The sequence below is a fragment of the Thalassophryne amazonica genome, chromosome 16 (assembly GCF_902500255.1).
Source record: "Thalassophryne amazonica chromosome 16, fThaAma1.1, whole genome shotgun sequence".
In the NCBI taxonomy this organism is placed as follows: Eukaryota; Metazoa; Chordata; class Actinopteri; order Batrachoidiformes; family Batrachoididae; genus Thalassophryne; species Thalassophryne amazonica.
This window is the reverse complement of record NC_047118.1, coordinates 12,033,966-12,055,754: the sequence shown is the minus strand read 5'-3', so window position 1 is coordinate 12,055,754 and position 21,789 is coordinate 12,033,966. Positions and strand designations below refer to the sequence as shown.

General features: G+C 38.2%; 1 protein-coding gene across 4 annotated transcripts in view; it reads right to left on the bottom strand.

Annotated features, from left to right (window-relative positions):
- Positions 1 to 10,653, bottom strand: part of ezh1 (enhancer of zeste 1 polycomb repressive complex 2 subunit) — a 58,170-nt gene extending 47,517 nt beyond the window's left edge. For 2 of the 4 annotated variants that reach the window (XM_034189400.1, XM_034189401.1), the window contains exons 1-7: positions 10,569 to 10,653; positions 7,664 to 7,845; positions 4,429 to 4,554; positions 4,054 to 4,176; positions 2,510 to 2,627; positions 1,997 to 2,218; positions 1,456 to 1,558 (exon numbers count right to left, since the gene is read on the bottom strand). In XM_034189400.1, the coding sequence (XP_034045291.1) occupies positions 1,456 to 1,558; positions 1,997 to 2,218; positions 2,510 to 2,627; positions 4,054 to 4,176; positions 4,429 to 4,554; positions 7,664 to 7,843 (872 nt within the window). In that variant the 5' untranslated portion in view covers positions 7,844 to 7,845; positions 10,569 to 10,653. The remainder of the gene's footprint in view (positions 1 to 1,455; positions 1,559 to 1,996; positions 2,219 to 2,509; positions 2,628 to 4,053; positions 4,177 to 4,428; positions 4,555 to 7,663; positions 7,846 to 10,568) is intronic. The other 2 variants (XM_034189402.1, XM_034189403.1) reach the window with 2 other exon arrangements.
- Positions 10,654 to 21,789: the final 11,136 nt, after the last annotated feature.

Here is a 21,789-nt window from a genome sequence, read left to right as displayed (position 1 = left end):
CTACTATGTCTGTACATATCCAATGTCGGTGTTTCTCATACAACGCAGATCAGCTCAGTGACTCTGTATCACAGACCAAACAGAAGACCAAATATGGACTTCTGTAACATAAGCTGTAAAAGCTTAAAATTAGCTGTTTCAGGCTCAAATTTTGCACCTTTTATCGTAGCTTACAAAATAATTGGTTCTTTTCTGTTTGATAACACACATTAATTCATACTTTTGTCCACATTTATTTTTTTATGTATTTATTAATACTGTTATTGTAGGTTTAACTACACTATTATACTTTATACACTAATTACCGTTTTTGTTTATCTTGTTAGCGTGCTAGGTACGGTTGGCTTATTAACGGCTAATTTAGCTCTTCTAACTATAACTAGCTTATTTTCGTTATTTACAATTTTATTTTACATGGTGTAGATGTTTAATGATTCATCAGTTTACGTGTTCTTTTTAAAGATATCAACATATAGTACCTTAGTTTTTAGGTTTCCATTTGACAGCATATAGATTATGCTTTTTATTTTCCTATAGTATACTAGCAGAGTTACTTTAGATAGATAACAATACACATTACATCATAGCTTCTGTTTCTATAATAACATACCAGATTTATAGCTTAGCCTACTAACTATAATTTAATTTTACTACTAGTCTACATACTAAATTACCTATACTACAATCTTCTCCTGTATTAATATTTAGGTTTTAATACCTACTCCTGTATATTATATATTATATAGTACCATATTTATTGTATATGTTGTTTATTACCCTTAATATTTAAATATAGTTATATATATGATGTCTTATCTTTCTTATGTCTTATTTATTATTATATATACTTTTTTCTTGAGCCGCTTTGGTGGGTAGGTAGAGTTCCCATGGGATAAAAAAGCTTTTTAACCTACCATCCCTGGTTCTCAAGACCAGTCACCTAAGTGGCTCTACTCTACTCTTTTCTACTCTTCTATTTTACTCTTCCTTTTTAGATATTTAGATATACCTTAGTATACTGGCATAGTCCCACCTTAGAATTGGAATATATAAGATATAACTTACTGAATTTTCATGAAACCCCAACCATATGTCACAGTTAAAGATTGATTTCCCCTTTTAAGTTGCTACAGTCAAATTTCATTTCCATTCTTGTTACATTGTCCTTAACGCCTTTAAATGCAATGCATCATGTTGTTGTGTTCCTGAAAGGCTCCATTGTATATAAATTGAATTGCCTTGCCCGATTTAAAGTTAGCATTGGGAAAAGTAGTCAACTCTGCATTCTAAACAAAGCTCTTTCAGATGCTGATGCAACTGCGCCTTTTGAGTCAGAGAGCCTGCGAGGGAGCCACCATTATTACGCTCCTTCCTGACAGGCTCTCGTCGTCATGGTGAACACTAAGCAACAGAGCCGAACATGTCGATCGCCGGTGTTCACCGCACTTTTCTTACTTTTCCTTCAGCTCCTCCGTGGTGCCCTTGTAGGGGAACATCGAGGCGATGGCCGTAAATATCTTGTCGTTGGGAATCTTTTTGCTGCCGGACACATCTCTCACTTTTGGAGGCAGAGAGAGAGAGAGAGAGTTTTATTTACATACTTCGATCCAAAATAATCTTTTCGTCCATGCGTATTTTTGTGCATTACTATGTGTCGCACAGCGTGCTGCAGTGTTGTGCATATGGCCTTGTTGACAATGAAGCCTAGTACAAGAGGTCATTAAGTTCCGTCATCAGAGCTGGGCCGTATCAGTGTCATGTTTCTCACACACACACACACACACACACACACACACACACACACACACACACACACACACACACACACACACACACACACACACACACACACACACACACTGTACCCACGCTGTGACACAGGAGCAGGTTTAAGGTAAACAATGCAGGAGTCACCGTGGCAAGGCGACCTTGTGTAACGACAGGAACGGGAGCAGCTTTGCTCGTGGTGCAGCTACATGCGTGTGCACGCTCTCACCTTCATTAGTGTTCCTCCGCTTCCGTCTGATGAAAGCCACAGCAGGAGGTTTGCTCTCCTCCGAACTCTCCACTGTGCTCCTCCTCATCGCTCTCTCCTCCTCCTTCTTCCCCACAACCTCTGTGAGTCCAGCGTCCTCATCTTCCTCCTCTTCATGGTCAGAGTACTGGCTCAGGGCCTCAACCAGCTCTTTAAAGATCTCATCGCTGATAAACCCCCCTTCTGAGACACCATCACACAATCAACAATGTCAAAATCTCCCGTCATCACCTACACCAGGGGTGGCCAAGTTTGATCCTCGAGAGCCACATTCCTGACACTCTTAGTGTTGGAGCAGGGAGACACCTAAGAGGACCGAACGTGGCCACCCCTGACCTACACCCTACGTCCAACCAACAAGATCTCATCAAATAAACCATGTTCTCTCGTAGGTTTTCAAGAAACCGCGTTACCAGAATGCGAAAAACCAGTAAGTGCTTGGATAACTGGGTCTGTGTAGACACCTTGACGCACCTCTGTCACCATGGACACCATCATAGTTGTCGATGAGCTCCTCCAGGAAGGCCTCGTCCTGTTCCAGCACTTCATCGCCCATGTAAGGGATGTTATGAAGGAATGTCTCATCCTCCACCTGGAACAGAACACAAAACAGAGATAGTTTATCCCCATGAATACAAATAAGGTTTTGGCAGGCTTACAATGTCAGTATGACCTCGGACCATTAGACTGGAAATGAAGAAATGTGAAAAAAAGATGTGATGCAACCCTTCATAAAGTAGCTCTGCTAGAATGCCATGATCTTCATCTCAATTTAGCATGTTTATGCACATCATTATCAATACACAAGACTATTACTGTTTTGCAATGATGAAAAAGAAGTCAGCAGGCTATAAGGCTGGGCACAGGATTTTAATAATGGTTGTTTTTTTTAATTCACTGATACTGCTCATATTGTAATTTAATACAACAATTAAATATCCATCCATTTTCTATACCAGCTTACTCCAATCAAGGGTCAAGGGGGGCTCAAGCCTATATTCAAATATTTCAAATATTGCCATATTTCAAATTGACACGTCAAAAAATGTATTGCATTTGTGACGGAGGCCAGCAGGAATCACTGTGCAATAGTAGTCAATAGGCCTCACTCCGCTGATATCTAAAGGATACCCTATCCACTCAGGCTAGAGCCTGGGTTTTCAGCCGACTGTTCAAAACATCTGCCTCACATGCCGGAGATCGTGAGTTGGCATCCCAAGGGGAGCGAAGGGGAGGAGTCAGAATCACAACACAACGCAGACAAAATATAAAATACAGTTGCTACACATTATCATCTTTGGCCACAAGACAGCAGGATTTGCATGTGACAACTGAAGAGGATGTACTGATTGACACTCCAGAGCAGAAGTTGGCAAGAACACATGATTAAACAGGACACTAACCTCCGTAAAACAAGAAGACAAAGACGAAGAAGAGGACGGAGAAGATCTGAATGCATAGGGCTTGCTGAGTCTTAGAGAACAAGCTAAAAATCATGCTCTCAAACTGAAAGATCACGCTCTTGAATAAAGAGAGGGAATAACCATACTACTCAGTACTCGACTTGTTTGCACTTTCTGGGCCAGCCAGAACCACAACGGAAGAGGATGGCTAAGCTAAGAGAAAGCTAACTGCACAATCACTTTAAAAAGGTAGTTTATATTTAGTGAAACACACATTTAGCTCTGCATTGACATTTTGTGGCAACAAGGACCAGTCTACTCTTGAGTTCTTTTTGCCTTGTACAGTAACATTTAATTACCGTTAGCTTCTGCTTGCTTATGAAAACAGTATTTATGACAGAGAATATGTCAATTAAATTAATTTAGCTTCTTTTTGTACGAAGCAGCAGCACCATGGTTCAAAATTAAATGCAACTTATACTCCAATGGGAGTTTTATATATATGTATTTTCCTTTTCATGACACATTTTAGGATAGATGTGGCTGACATACCGTTGCGATGCATAATCCTGAAAATCCAGCAATCACCTTCAGTGTATGCAATTAGTTTCATACCATAAAGTTGTGCTGCAGAGGCGACCAAGAGTACATAAATGGGATTCCTGCCACCGTTGACAATGGTCGCATTGCGATGGCCTGAGTTTTGAATGCTGGGAAGCCAAACTCCACTGTGCACATCTAACAAAGGACAAGGAGTCAATTATGTTTGACAGTTAAATGACAACTGTCTATACTACACTAAACTCTGCAAACTTATTATAGGTGAATCAGAAATCATGTGCAACCACAAACATTGTGAATGACATTTATGTGAAAATCCATCTGAGTGAGCACACACACACACACACACACACACACACACACACACACACACACACACACACACACACACACACACACACACACACACACACACACACACACACACACCTTCTTGTTGGCCAGTGCTCCACTTGACGATGACAAAGGGATGGACTGAATCCTGAGCTTGGACCATTCTGTATTGAGAAGACTCGTTTGCTCTTCAATTTTTTGCCTGTTGGACATGAACAGCCTCTATATACAAACACAACAAAAGGCATATCACAAATCCATTCACACTGAGGAACAAGCACCAGATAAAGCACAGTGAAGTACACACATCTACTGTTAGAGGATGTCTACAACTCTTAAAGAATGTCAGCAACCAAACCTCTGAGTGCTGGACTCGCCTTTGACAACTGCTTTATTTGCAAGACATTTAAAATTTAAGAAAGAATAAGTAAGAGTGAATTTGGCTGGTGGGCTGGTAGTCACAAAAATCCAAACTACACCATAAAATAATGCTAGCACCCCAATATGTAATCATCAGCACCAGGGGTGGCTGGTCACTCCGGGGTGTGAGGGTGGTGCCCTCTCAAAATATTGAGAAAAGCAAATATACTCAACATAATTAAGAGATAAATATTTGCTCAGGCTCAGCGTATGCAAATGCATGTGAGTGTCAGTATGCATTGCAAATGCACTGTGAGAAATCTTGGAGTTATTTTTGATCAGGATATGTCATTCAAAGCGCATATTAAACAAATATGTAGGACTGCCTTTTTGCATTTACGCAATATCTCTAAAATCAGAAAGGTCTTGTCTCAGAGTGATGCTGAAAAACTAATTCATGCATTTATTTCCTCTAGGCTGGACTATTGTAATTCATTATTATCAGGTTGTCCTAAAAGTTCCCTAAAAAGCCTTCAGTTGGTTCAGAATGCTGCAGCTAGAGTACTGACGGGGACTAGCAGGAGAGAGCATATCTCACCCGTGTTGGCCTCCCTTCATTGGCTTCCTGTTAATGCTAGAATAGAATTTAAAATTCTTCTTCTTACTTATAAGGTTTTGAATAATCAGGTCCCATCTTATCTTAGGGACCTCGTAGTACCATATTACCCCATTAGAGCGCTTCGCTCTCAGACTGCGGGCTTACTTGTAGTTCCTAGGGTTTGTAAGAGTAGAATGGGAGGCAGAGCCTTCAGCTTTCAGGCTCCTCTCCTGTGGAACCAGCTCCCAATTCAGATCAGGGAGACAGATACCCTCTCTACTTTTAAGATTAGGCTTAAAACTTTCCTTTTCGCTAAGGCTTATAGTTAGGGCTGGATCGGGTGACCCTGGACCATCCCTTGGTTATGTTGCTTTAGACGTAGACTGTGTTTCATAATTATTGTATGGCCTTGCCTTGCAATGTGGAGCGCCTTGGGGCAACTGTTTGTTGTGATTTGGCGCTATACAAGAAAAAAGTTGATTGATTGATTGATTGATTTAAATGTGCACCAACATTTCATCTAATACTATAAGCAACAGGTTGGTCATTGTTGTGTCCTGAGGCTCTTGAAATGGAGCAATATCTCCACCTGGTGGATATTTACCATTAATGCAGGTACAATAGCATTAATAAAAGGTACAACTGAATGGCGCCCAGAGCACTAGTTTAATATAATTTCAGATATTCAGAAGAAACTCACTTCCTGGTTGGGTCGCTGGCTTTATGAGAGTCTGTAGAAGGTAGTAAACCTTTCACCATCATGTTTCTTGAGGCTGAATTTAATTTGAGCATCAAACTTGCCCTCAGGGATGTAGCTCTGTGTGTACCCAGATCAATTGCTATTATTTTTCAAGTTTTTTTTCAATCTAATTTTACTGGACAATAGACAAATCACTTGCACCCAGTGCAAGAGTTTCACTCACCTGCCATCACTCTGACTGCAATATCCAGAAAAATTATTGGTATCCCAACAAGACTTATTTTGTCAGTGTGTTTTAGCAATACACACTCACTGGTGCTTTGACTTGAAATGTTTTGCTGGCTGAATTCAAAACAAGAAGTTGATTGTGGACAAATGAAGCTATGATATTTAGTTATCAATTGATAATGTCAGAAATGAAGATAAGATATCACATAATACAAAGCAAGCATTACGGCTGAAACACTGTGGAGTGAAAGCTTTGAATCGAAGCTCTGAATTGAAGCTAGTCTGAATTCAAAACAAGAAGCCAATGTAGGTGAACAACGTCATCAAACTTCAACTGCTTCATGAAACAGTGAGTCCTGAAGCATTTCCTTGATTCAACTACACTAGACCTGCTCCTATATAGACTGACAGAGTAATAGTAACGCCTTCTGAAAGGCTGCCTGACCAGCTTATAGCGGTTCTATGCCATGATAGTGGTTCTACAAGAAGGACAGAATTAGCAAGGTTATTGTATATGGATACAAATATACACTCAGTTTACTCATGAAAAAGTGAAGGTACACCCTCTTAAAAATCCACACCACCTGCAGCCACTGTTCTGCACGTTAATGGTGCAGCTGCTGAAGAAATACAGCCACCAAGGTGTTTTTTTTTTCTAATGTACCAGCTTTATCAGTGCTAAAAGTTAGCTCTGGGTAGTTCTGCAAGCATTTTAAACAACAGAATAAAAACAAAACCAGGCAAAAATAAATAACACAAGTATATCAAGAAATATGTTAACTTCTCTGATAAGCTAGCCAAGGCAGAAGTGACACTCGTTTACTATTAGCCAAATTAGCTAACAAATAGCTTTTTTTTTTCTTCAAACAGTTAACGATGGAGGTTTAAAGTACAAGCACCATCAGAAGGCAAATAGTCCCAATATAAATTTAATATTGGGATCTCCAATTTATGTTTTGGCCACAAGATGATCGCCATGTTTTAAATAATGTATTTTCTGGAGTATAAGTCACTTTTTTTGGACTAGTTTAGGTCCCACGACTTATATTCTCCTGAGACTTTTACACTGAAAAATCACATTCATTATTAATAGTAATAATTATAATGACTATTTATACAGTGCTTTCCCAAGAATCTAAGCACTAAACAAAATAAACTATAATAATAAAAGAACAAATGGCAATAATAAAAAGTAAAAAGTATACTACAATAATGCATGAAAATCCCAAATTAAAGAGCTGACAATACAAAATAAAAAACATAAATAAATAAAAAAAAGTGTGACTTACACTCCGGTGCAATTTATAATATGGAAAATATGACAATCATAAAATGCAAGAAGACGCAAAGAAGCACACTGTGCCAAAGACAAGCATGCATACTGCAGCCTTTAAAATACATTATTTATTTTGTGAGTAAAAACTTAAACATTGAAGTGGACCCACCTTGACCTCTTCTACCTTTTTAAGGCGTTTCAGCTGTCGAAGGCGCATGTACTCCGACTTGACCCTCCGTCTCCACTCCAACAGGCTACGAGACGGTGCGTTGGAGGATGGCTGAGGCCTTGGGGTCGGAGGTAAAGTACCAGCTGTAGGGTCTGAAGGTGCAACTGTTGTTTCCTCCATGGCTGTATAGGACAAGTATGATTTGATGAGCTGAATGAAATGAAAATTTACCCAACTCATTATGTTCTAAAGAATCTCACTGGAATCAGTAAAACACTTTTTGAACATCAAAAAGTAAACTTCCAGCTCAAACTACAGTCAAGTTCTTTACTCAAGGTTTCTGTTGCTTCCAAGTTTACTTTATAAGTGGGCAAACTGCCCCCCAAAGTAATCACAATGTGTTAGAATTGACACTGTATTCTGTATATCTACTAATATAAGCAACAGTTTGTTCATCATTGTGTCCCTGTACTTAAGGTTCTTAGAATGGAGCAATATCTCCACCTGGTGGACGTTTACTGTTAAAGCAGGTCAAATAGAATCTACTACTATAATGGTGTAGTCACACTGTGATGGACTGAGCACACTGATTAGTAACGGATTGAAATAATTTTTCCGGTATTCAAAATCACCTAATCTATTGGTCTCCAGTGGATTTTGGGGCTCTGATGGAATGAGTGGACAACCACTGAATGTGGGCAGGCAGCACTTCCAGACATGAACAGAATACAGAAAACAGATAACGTGTAGATAAAAGGAATGTCCACTGGCAAGCTACAAACAAGTACAGAACAAAACAGTAAACATCCATCTGATGTCCTCTCAAAGTTGTGAGCGTGAACAAAACTTTCTGACGGTCTCGCTGGACAGCAGAGAAAAGAATTTGTACAAGACAAAAATGGATACAAATGGATAATTAAATTTTGTTTCTGCTGCTCATACGCTTCCTCAATTTGTCACAGTGTGACAGCTGCTTGAACAACTGGTTTGTGGTGTTCCACAGCAGCTTGTGTTCAAAGTTCTTGAAATGGAGCAATGTCGCCACCTGGTGGACATTTACCATTAAAGAAGCTCCAGTTAATATATAAGTAGTCAAGACTGGGAGTAGGCTCTGGTGCTGCAATTTGATGCATCCACAACACCACAGAACCACCTTGGATCTTGGATGACAACCACCCTGGCAGACAACTGGTCCATTTTCATATCTTGAAAATATCATCTCTCTGCTGCAGTCAGGTGTAACATGGGCATCCCCTTGGCCTTTTCCAACTACCGGGGGCCTCAACACTCATACACAGAGAAACAGGCCACATGGCCAAAATGTCCAAGCTGACACCCCCTCACAATGCAAGATATACGTAACAAGCACTTGAAATAAAAAGTCTTGAAGACTACAAAATAAAGAAAATCCCAACCTTTAAGATTACAGAAGTTGGCATCTTATGTTGTATGTATTTTTAAAAAAGATTAGACATGTTAAACTGGCCGGGGGGGATAAATAGTATACATGTATGTAAATGTAGTCATTACAAGCAATCACTTTGACATACATTTCGATACGCACTTTAAAAACTCGTAAAGAATTTCCCAGTTTTGTGCGGCCGAAAGGGTTTAGGCAGAAGCAAAAGCTTATAAACACCCACCCGTTTTACAAAAAACTGATACACAAGACAATTCCATAGTGACATGTGTGACCAAAAGGGTCAGCTGGTTGATCTTTATTGGTTATGTCTGCTGTAACCTGGTAAATGTGTATGGTTGGCATCCTTTTTTTGTTTTTTTTTGTTTTATGGTTGGATTTGTCTTATTTTGTCCATGTCTTAAGTGTTTGCATATATAACTGGCCTAAGGTGCGACATGGCATAATTTGTATGGTTTATTCTGTTAAAACAAATAAAGTTCAAGTCATAAAAAAAGCATGCACAAGCACCATGAGTACCAGTTATGTGCACCCCTGCATATATATATATATATATATATATATATATATATATATATATATATATATATATATATATATATACACACACACACACAACAACAACAAATATAAAAAAAGAAAAAAACAAAGACAAAAAGCACAGACAACTAAAATATCTCAATACAACAGAACAAACAATAAAAAAGCCCAATAACAAACTCAGTTAACCTAATACTTCATAATATAACAAGTAATTATACTGTTGTTATAAAGTCTTTTTAAGCCAACTAAGGTGCCAGATAGATTAATGCTATCAGATCAGTTATTCCAAATATTTACACCTTTTACAGAAACACAATGACTTTTTAGTAATTTATCAAATGCAGTCCTGAATTATATATTGTATAATACCATCAGATTGAAAAGTTGCCCATTCACTCTCACTGGAAACGCATTTAAAACACCGCCCCCCTCTGGTAGAAAAACAAAACTGACATCTAACGTATTTATTTATATATTTATTTATGTTTAAAGTCTCTCAATTCCACGCTGGTGGTGATTACTCACAGGAAAGCTGTTAGTGGCCTTAAAAAAATAAAAATAAAAATCAGGAGTAACAGCAGACAAACACGATGATGACGCCACAAACAGGCCAAAATAAATAAATCCACTCCTAACAGGACATCCACAGTGGGCAGCAGGAGTGGGCGTGCCTCTGCTGAAAACCAATATGAAGCGAGCAGAAAAGTGCGTAGTTCACTTCTTCTGTTTCACAATCACCAAGAGAACATCAACTTGGGCCGTGTGACCCTAAAAAAGAGGCTGAAAAACACGCACCAGCCTCAAAGTGAACCCTATATGACGCGCGACAGATATTCGGCCGCGCACACGTTGCGCACGGCGCTGCGCGAAAACACTTTTTTTTAAAGGCGCACGCCGCGCTCCTCATCCAGTGGCGCAGTTTCTTTCTTTTTTTTTAAATACCTGGAAATCCACGTCAACTGCGTCCGATTTTGTAGACTCCAGAAGACGATCAGCTGTCTCTTTCTTTTTAAACCGTCAGAAGATCCAGCGCAGTTAAAAAAAAAAAAAAAAAAAAAAAAAAAAAAAAAAACGCCACGGTGCGTTTTAAGGACGTGACGCAGACATGGAGTCCGCACGCAGAGCGGATCTCGGAGAAATCCCTCGGTTATCCACCAGCATGCTGCTGCTGGAGCTTCTTGTTGTTGCTGGAGCTGAGAAATAGCTGCGCACTTGGCCGAGGCAGTCCGAACAGCACGGTGACGTCTGGACTGTGATCGCTGCCTTTTTTTTTTTTTTTTTCCGTGCACAGCAGCAGCAGCAGCAGCAGCGTGCAGGAGGAGGACGGTTCCGCGTAACCAGAATTCAAATCACCAGGCTGCTGCAGCAGCACCGCGTCCATGTGGACACAGACACCAGCCCAGAATAAAACAAGATGCACTTATCTAGGCCACTCGATTTGATTTTTACAGACAGCAAAACGAAATGCACAGTTTATTTTATCACATTTACTTTTTTTCTTCTTCAGATAATTACTGCGCAGAGTCGTTTTTTTAGTAAAAAAAGAAAAAAGAAGCAAAACTCAATAGTGCCTCATGAAAAGCAAACGTAAAAAACTGCGCAACATATCCATTTTATGTGCACAGTGAACTTCTGCTCCAAGAAAACCACATTAGCTGTAATTCTTTCCTCTTCCTGCAGGGGGAGCGCGAGTTCGCAGAGGGTGAAGATGCTGATGCATTCAGGGTCGGTGTGTAAAAATCAGGAAACTTACACCATATTTACATAATTACTGCCCAGATTCGTGTTTTTCGTAAAAAAGAGAAGCAAATGATCAAATATTGGCTCATGAAAAGCAAACAAAGGCAAAAAACAAAGCAAAACTGCGCAACATTTCTATTTTATGTGCACAGTGAAATCTGCTCCAAGAAAACCACATTAGCTGTAATTCTTTCCTCTTCCTGCAGGGGGAGCGCGAGTTCTCAGAGGGTGAAGATACTGATGCATTCAGGGTCGGTGTGTAAAAATCAGGAAACTTACACCATATTCAGATAATTACTGCCCAGAGTTGTGTTTTTCGTAAAAAAAAAAAAAAAAAAAAAAAAAAGAAAGCAAATGATCAAATATTGGCTCATGAAAAGCAAACAAAGGCAAAAACAAAAAACTGCGCAACATTTCTATTTTATGTGCACAGTGAAATCTGCTTCAAGAAAACCACATTAGCTGCAATTCTTTCCTCTTCCTGCAGGGGGAGCGCGAGTTCTCAGATGGTGAAGATACTGATGCATTCAGGGTCGGTGTGTAAAAATCAGGAAACTTACAGCATATTCAGATAATTACTACCCAGAGTCGTGTTTTTCGTAAAAAACAAACAAAAAAAGAAGCAAATGATCAAATATGGGCTCATGAAAAGCAAACAAAGGCAAAACAAAACAAAACTGCGCAACATTTCTATTTTATGTGCACAGTGAAATCTGCTCCAAGAAAACCACATTAGCTGTAATTCTTTCCTCTTCCTGCAGGGGGAGCGCGAGTTCTCAGAGGGTGAAGATACTGATGCATTCAGGGTCGGTGTGTAAAAATCAGAATGAAACTTAAAATTCGTGACTTTTTTTTTTGTTTTAAACCGGAGTGAGATTCTAGCATTTGTTTTGTATCTTCTTTCTTGCCGTATGTCACTTATCTGTGTGATTTTTTTTTAATTTCTTTTAATCAGACACCAATTTGATGAATTTCTGTCAATTTATATTTGCTTGTAAGTAAATAACCCGATTTAAAATTATTTGTTGTTGTTTGTTTCACAATTCGTAATCCAGAGACTATGAGGTACACTGACCATTGTCAGCCTCAAGAATTTTGATGATACAATAATCATATTGATGTTGTTTTGTCATTTTAGCTGAGGTGTTGCTGGTTAATCATAAAGTAAGTCCCTTTGGCATCTCCAGTTGCTTTCCGGGTCACCACAGCAGATTCGAGGTGGATCTACGTGTAGATTTGACAAAGGTTTTTTCTGCCAGACGCCCTTCCTGACACAACTCCAGATTGGAGAATGGGCAAGGGTGGGGTTGAACAAGGCATCTTCTGCACTTGAAACATTAAGTCCGGTTTATGAGGGACATCAGCCATACTTCACACTATGGTCTGCTGGGACTGTGGATGTTCTGAGAGGGACTGGAAGAGACTCAATAGATTAGTCAGAAGGGCTGGGTCTGTTCTGGCATGTACTTTGGACCCCATAGAGATGGTAGGTGAGAGGAGGATGGTAGCTTACATGAGACTTTGGGAGCCTTAAGCAGTTCCTTCAGTAATAGATTGCTGCACCCTCGGTGCAAAAGAGAACACTTCTGCAGGTTATTTATTCCAGCTGTAGTCAGACTGTATAATACCACAAAATGTTTTTACCTTAACCACCACTAATTTTGCACTATTAACTATGTATCCCGCCACCTTTTGTGCTTTATTACATGCACAATTGTGCAATTTATCCTGTGCAATGAGTTTGCCATATCTATACATACTTATACATATATATGCTCACTTATATTCTTTTTTCCCGTAATCTCTTCACATTAGCATTTATGCACTCACCAGTAAACATTGCAATATACTTTAGTCACCTTTCTGTAATGTAAAAATGTTTCTTTTCTTTACTGCTGTATGACTTTTGCTGCTGGAAGAAGTGATTTTCCTCGCTGTAGGATCAATAAAGTTTATCTTAATCACCTACACATTTCAAGCAAACCATTTCATCAACTTAGAGTGCAGTTATTTTTTTTTTTAATTTTAAAAATTATTCTGATCTAGACTTACTGAGCAATTTATTTTTAAATCTACCTTTGAACTTCTAAAAAGTCAGAGCCACGAGCCCTTAGACAGTGATGCAATTTTTGCCTTTACACATCAACACAATGGAGTTGATATGAAGCAATTAAGATGTGCAGTGCATATGTTCAGCTTTAATTCAGGGGTCTAACAGCGATATTGCAGTAACCATTTAGCCATCTGTAGTTCTGATGGGAGAAACTGCATAATGCAGCTTTTGTCTGTTGCATCATGGTAGAGTGGAACAGAAAAGGACATTCATACAAGAAAACAGGTCAACTCAAGGGTCTTATGTCTCATATGCCTTCTGGCAAACTGTAGCTGACAAAAAAAAAAAAAGAAAAGCCCACAGTGATTCCAACGTTTGTGCTGACTTTTATTTCATTGCAGACAGTATGAACCCAAGATATCTGATCTTTTTTCCTTATCAGCCTCATTCCATTTGTTAATATAAATCCATTCTAAAAAAAAAATGTTTGCACACTAAATCATTTACCACTTTGTGATGTGATGTTGTCCTTCTCACAACACTTAAAAGACATTTTGACATGGAAGATGCCAAGCTAAGTGACAAAGTGTCTCATGTTATTTGGTTGCGTTCTTCACACAAACATGTCTTACATTGTACAACAATGCAAGGTCATAGTTGTAGCATTATTTGTTTCAAAATTCTCCACACATTCTCTATTGGGAACAGGTCAACACTGCAGGCAGGCGCAGCCCGGTGCCTGTTCCCTCTGTTCCTGCAGCCACGTCTTTGTAATGTGTGCAGAATGTGGGTTTATACCGTCTTGTTGAAAAATGCATGGACAGCTGTGGAAAAGATGTCTTGGAGGCAGTATATGTTGCTGTAAAACCTTAATGTACTTTTCCCTTCCAAACTGTACATCCTACCCATAACTCTTGAAATGGTCTTTTGTTTTGATCTTGGTTTCGTATACAGTTGGGTGTTCTAGTTGGCTTTGCGTTCATCTGACGTCAAGTCTGCATCTTCCCGCTTGTCTATTTTTACATTCAATTATAGTGGACCCATGTGTGTGTGGTGAATTGGCCCATCAACTTTTTTATCATATGACAGTTGGTGGTCATATTGGTTATCTGCATTCAGTCATCTGTGGTGTTCACCACCACTGGTAGTCTTCAGCCCTCTTATTTTGTGTGCGTGTGTGTTGTGTGTGTTTCTGTGTGTGTGAGTCTGGAGAAGTTATTTTTCCTTACATGGAGTTTGGTTTCTTTGTACTAACTTGATTTCATTTGCAGTCAGTTGTTGCATTCTGCACTGGAGAACCTGGTTTCCAGGTTGGAGTGGATTGCATTGTGTTCTGTTGTGCCCACGCTTTATTGCCACATACTTTTGTTTTTTCATTGCTTCAACATTTTCTTTCGTTGACTTGGCGTCTCCAGTTTCAGCTGCCTGAAATGGTGCGTTTCTGATGACATTCCAACTTGCATAATATAATATTAGGTCAATGTTGTCCTGTGACTGTCTTGTTCATGTGTCCCAGTGACGTTGTTTTCTAGTACAGATACCAGTTCCAAACAAACTAAAGAATACAGCAGTGTTCAGAAAGGGTGATATGGTACTACGAGGTCCCTAAGATAAGATGGGACCTGATTATTCAAAACCTTATAAGTAAGAAGAAGAATTTTAAATTCTATTCTAGAATTAACAGGAAGCCAATGAAGAGAGGCCAATATGGGTGAGATATGCTCTCTCCTTCTAGTCCCCGTCAGTACTCTAGCTGCAGCATTTTGAATTAACTGAAGGCTTTTTAGGGAACTTTTAGGACAACCTGATAATAATGAATTACAATAGTCCAGCCTAGAGGAAATAAATGCATGAATTAGTTTTTCAGCATCACTCTGAGACAAGACCTTTCTGATTTTAGAGATATTGCGTAAATGCAAAAAAGCAGTCCTACATATTTGTTTAATATGCGCTTTGAATGACATATCCTGATCAAAATGACTCCAAGATTTCTCACAGTATTACTAGAGGTCAGGGTAATGCCATCCAGAGTAAGGATCTGGTTAGACACCATGTTTCTAAGATTTGTGGGGCCAAGTACAATAGTACTGCTATGTGACTAAAAAGATTAATCCAGGTTTTGAGTATATTTCTTATTGTTACATGAGAAACAAGGTACCAGTAGATTCAGTAGATTCTCACAAATCCAACAAGACCAAGAATTCATGATATGCACACTCTTAAGGCTGTGAAATTGGGCTATTAGTAAAAAAAAGTAGAAAAGGGGGTGTTCACAATAATAGTAGTTCACAATAATTCAGTCAGTGAGTTTGTCAATTTTGTGGAACAAACAGGTGTGAATCAGGTGTCCCCTATTTAAGGATGAAGTCAGCACCTGTTGAAAGCCTGAGGAAAATGGGACGTTCAAGACATTGTTCAGAAGAACAGCGTAGTTTGATTAAAAAGTTGATTGGAGAGGGGAAAACTTATACGCAGGTGCAAAAAATTATAGGCTGTTCATCTACAATGATCTCCAATGCTTTAAAATGGACAAAAAAAAAAAAAAAAAAAAAGAGACGCGTGGAAGAAAACATAAAACAACCATCAAAATGGATAGAAGAATAACCAGAATGGCAAAGGCTCACCCATTGATCAGCTCCAGGATGATCAAAGACAGTCTAGAGTTACCTGTAAGTGCTGTGACAGTTAGAAGACGCCTGTGTGAAGCTAATTTATTTGCAAGAATCCCCCGCAAAGTCCCTCTGTTAAATAAAAGACGTGCAGAAGAGGTTACAATTTGCCAAAGAACACATCAACTGGCCTAAAGAGAAATGGAGGAATATTTTGTGGACTGATGAGAGTAAAATTGTTCTTTAAGGGTCCAGGGCTGCAGACAGTTTGTGAGACGACCCCCAAACTCTGAATTCAAGCCACAGTTCACAGTGAAGACAGTGAAGCATGGTGGTGCAAGCATCATGATATGGGCATGTTTCTCCTACTATGGTGTTGGGCCTATATATCGCATACCATGTATCATGGATCAGTTTGGATATGTCAGAATACTTGAAGAGGTCATGTTGCCTTATGCTGAAGAGGACATGCCCTTGAAATGGGTGTTTCAACAAGACAATGACCACAAGCACACTAGTAAACAAGCAAAGTGTTGGTTCCAAACCAACAAAATTAATGCCTCGCAGATGTGAAGAAATCATGAAGAACTGTGATTAAACTAAATACTAGTTTAGTGATTCACAGGATTGCTAAAAAAGCAGTTTGAACATAATAGTTTTGAGTTTGTAGCATCAACAGCAGATGCTACTATTATTGTGAACACCCCCTTTTCTACTTTTTTTTTTTACTAATAGCCCAATTTCATAGCCTTAAGAGTGTGCATATCATGAATGCTTGGTCTTGTTGGATTTGTGAGAATCTACTGAATCTACTGGTGCCTTGTTTCCCATGTAACAATAAGAAATATACTCAAAACCTGGATTAATCTTTTTAGTCACATAGCACTACTATTATTCTGAACACTACTGTATGTGTGTGTGTGTCTATATATATATATATATATATATATATATATATATATATATATATATATATATATATATATATATATATATATATATATATATATATATATATATATATATATATATATATATATGTATGGGTTTGCTGTAATTAATTAAGAAAAAAACTGGTTCTTACAGCAGACGGGATTTAGCATAAGTTGTCTTCCGAATCCCCTTTCTGAAATAATTCTAGATATAAATGAAAAAATATGGACACAGCTCTTGTTCCTCAGATGTCTCCCAGCTAAGAATCACTATTTACTCTGCTTCATGTGAGATCTGTGAGGACCAGGTGCACCCAGAGCAGCATGGCTGCAGGTACTTTATGTGGAAGATACAAAGTTTTATTGAGAAAAACCTGCACTGCCTTTACATACGGGACAACTGTAAAATAAAGCAAAGAAACACTCAACAAAACAAGCCAGGAAAGAAAATACAATGCAGCTCCTGCAAGGTTTTAGTGGCAACAACTTGTATGATCTTTCTCCATGTTCCATCTTGCACTCTTTGGGATTCATTTGATAAAAATGGGAATGTAATTAATGCATTCATCCTTTGAAAGAGCAGAAAACTGTTTTGGAAAAAAATGTGAAAAATGAATGATGGGATTTTTAGATTTTGATTTGATCTACGTGGGTTAACTTATCAGCTATAAATAACATTTGCACAAACACCAACAGCAACACAGATGTTTTCAGTGATGCATTGATGTTTGCTGTTTCAGATTGTTATGGGATTGATTGTATTTGCATGTTGAACCCATTTTTAGGCCCCATTTGTGTTGCCTATTGTAAGCCCATACGTTCTTTTTTTATTTAGCGACCCAACCAGGACCTACATATGGAGCCCACCTGGGTGCACCCATGTGGTTTTTCTTGCCACCACAGATGACAGTAATTCTGCTATAACTGTTTTTCTACTGTGACATTTGGAAAACCATATTTGGATTGGAGCTTGCTCTTTACAATGCACCAACACAGATTGTTTGTACTTTGTATGCATGACACATCTACATGGTTTATAAAATGAACAAGTGTAGATAGGAGATAATCTGTCATAGTAAAACAAAGTGACTGTTGAAGTGCCGCATTAAGTATTGCTGCAAAAGTTCAACAAGACTGTCACATTCCTTTTTTGGTTGCGTTTGCTGTTGACGGTGTCATATTGCAAAGCAATAAAAATAATTTTCTTAAAATTGAAATGCTCAACCTGACACTGCAGAAAGTAAAATGATTCCTTTTCACACACACTAGATGGCACTGTGGAGCTGCTCGCACCTGGTGACACAGGACGTTCATACATGTTCACACTGTTCAGATCTGTGAGAATTTGCAGCTTTTCCTCATATTTTTTCCATTGTAAATTAGGTATTTGAATCTTTAGTTGAACAAAATGTGTTCTTTCAAAAAAAAAAAAAAAAAAAAAAAAAAAAAAACAGTCTCTGGAAAACTGAAAATGATATACAGGTGCAGCTATAGTCCTTTCAGCTTATTCCTTGTTTCATTCGGGGTCATTGGGAACTTCCCACTAGTTCTAGGGTCCATTAGTCTTAGTCCTGGTATTAAGCAGCGCATGGTGAAGTTGTTTTTCCATTTATGGTAGGCTATATGTTGCACTAAAGTAGGTTAAATAATGTTACAAAAGTGTGACAATTAAAAAAAATCCCTTTAATTATGGCAAATTTCCATTATTTGTTGATTTTCAATTGAACAGATTTATAGACAACAGTACATTTAAAGGTGATTAATGGTGTTTGTCAACAGAATGTTTTATTTTATAAATTGCACAAAACTGGATCTGGTTTGTTAACTATTTGAAAGTATTACATTTATTTGTGAACTTTAAAATCAGTTTGGGAAAATAAACCATCAAATAATAGAAAGGAGGTTAAGACCAGTGGATCCTAGGACCAGTGGACCCATAGGACCAGTGGATCAATAGGACTAGTAGACCCTAGGACCAGTGGACCCATAGAACTAGTGGACTCTCCCCGTGGTCGCCACAGCACATCCAAGCTGATCAGATATTACAAAATACTGCTGTCAGAGTTTTGACAAAAACCAGGAGGTTTGATCACATCATACCCATTCTGGCTACCCTTCACTGGCTCCCTGTGACTCTAAGAGCAGATTTCAGTCTTTGTGCCTCCTTGTACACTACGGTCTCTGGATGTGGACTTGCTCTGTTTCCCAAAGGCTATAAAGATGTCAGCAGGTTTTCCAGCCTTTTCCTGCCGGGCTCCTACCTTATGGAATAGCCTGTTGGAATTCAAAAAGCAACTTCCATTGACTCTTTTAAGACTAGTCGTAAAACCTATTTATTTTCTATTCCCAATCATTAGTTTTATGGTTATTATTAGCTTTTTTTTTATTATTTTGCTTGTATAAAATTGTTTTTATGATTTTAATTGTTTTAACTCTGTGATTATGGGGATCTTTGTTTTGTATTCTAGAATTTGTTCAGGACTTTGTTGATCTTTTTTCATTTAAAGTGCTTCATAACTGAATTTGTTATCTGCATGTTGATTTGGCAGACGTTTTACAGCACATGCTCTACCTGACACAACTTCACATCATATGGAGAATGGGCGTGGGATGACCTTGCATGAAACTTTATTTGTAACTGCTTCTTGTAAATATCAAGTTGCATTTAAATTATATTTCAAGCAAGTTGTACCTTCAACTAGTTGTGTGAAAGTTTCATCATGTGAAGCCAGCCTGCTATGACTTCATGGGTTGATGGATATTTCAGACACAGACGTTTTGGACACCAGTCGGCCACCAACCTGCGATGTTTTGGAGCTATCTCAGGGGGAACTTACGATCACGAACCAGATTTCAAAATGCTTAAATTTTTTTATAGGTGCTATATGGGTGATTCTTAGACTACGGGCATTTATTATATCCTTTGATCATATTGTATGAAAAACAGAAAAAAGGGGAAATTTCACACTTTTATAGTTATCTTTACAATGAAAGTGTGTTAAGAAATTTGTTCTAGTAGTCTATGATGACTTTTTCACCTTTTTTCAGCATCATTATATGCAAATATTGCCGTTTTGTGCTTGTCCCACACCCAGACTTTTGATCTTCAATGATAAAAATGAATGGTAAAAAAACATTTTTTTCTAATGTTTTAAAATATCTCTGAATAAAATATCAGTGAAATAATCAAAACATAATTGGGGTATTCAATGTCATACAACTGTTGTGATTTTTTAAACAAAACGTAGTTGTCACACACTACTGCCGTAATTTCCACCACAACACTGTAATGTCCCTTTAAACAGTTTGTATGAAAGATTGTTTGGGTAGTTTCTATGGAGATAAACAGTGACATCAGAGCACATGTATATAGCGCCAAATCACAACAAACAGTTGCCCCAAGGCACTTTATATTGTAAGGCAATGGTGTGGTGGAAATTACATTTACAAGGCCAATAGTGCCCGTAGTTAAAGAATCACCCATATATAAATGGACTGCATTTATATTGTGCTTTTCCATCTGCATCAGAAGCTCAAAGCACTTTACAATGATGCTTCACATTCACCCATTCACACAGACACACTCACACATCGATGTCAGGGTGCTGCCACGCACTAGTACACACCGGGAGCAACTAGGGGATTAAGGACCTACTGTATATATTATATAAACGTCCTTATATTTTAGAACCTATTAATATATATATATATATATATATATATATATATATATATATATATATATATATATATATATATATATATATATGTTTTAGATCATATTAAAATATATTTTTGGCGACAACAGGGAACTTTAATGTGGATGTGGATATAAGAAACACAGACCTAATTTGAAGACATTTCTCTTAATATCGAGGAAGTTATTGTAGTCATAATGTGACTCAAAATAACACCTCCACCATCTGGGTCATCTTGTTATTTCTGAAGAAAGAAAGAAAAAAATCTACAAAATGTCTGAAAAATATTTCAAATATTTATGTTAAAATGGCAAAACAACCTAGAAAATCCTAAAAACAAAATTTGTAGTCCATGTCCAAAACATGTCCGAAACAACCCAGGTTGGTGGCTGATGTTTGAAACATCCTACAATCGGCTTCATCGTGCAGTGGTGCAGAGAAACATATTCTTAAAAAGAAGACATGAAATTTCATCTGCAGTGTATCTGAAGGAACATATGTAGGAGACTTGAGCCTAGATTTGTTCTGTTTTCTTGGATGAACATTCTCTGTTTCACTCCACTGTGATGCTGTGACTGTTGATGCAATGACTTGGAGATGTTCATGTATCCATCCACTGACTTGTCTAAAGAAAACAGGCTGTAAAGGTGATGATTTGTTTAAAAAAATCTTGTGTGTGGTCATTATTTTGTGTACACAAGATAACGGTTTCTTTGGAACAAGTTACTTACTGTATCTTGTGTAGACATTATTATCTTAATTACCTCATGGGAATGAGTTATTATCTGGCGCGGCCCAGATGCTTAACTTGTAAGTTCTCTTTTGTGCACAAGATGCACAGTAGATACTTATGAAGGCAGCACATCCAGCTGTTCATAAGATACGACATGATGTATAAATGGAAGCGTGCGTGTCAGGCTCCTTAGTTTTTGGTCTTTGCGCGTGTGGTGTGATTCAGATGTTTATTCTGCCTTCTCTCCACTGTGCAGGCGCATGTGTGTTCACATGCACACCCACTCAGCTATTAACTGCAGACACACAAACATCACATAAAGCTGTAAAGCCCTTTAAGCATCTGCATCAGATGGAAATGTGCTGTAGAAGTGCAGTCCATTTATCATGTCTTTTTAA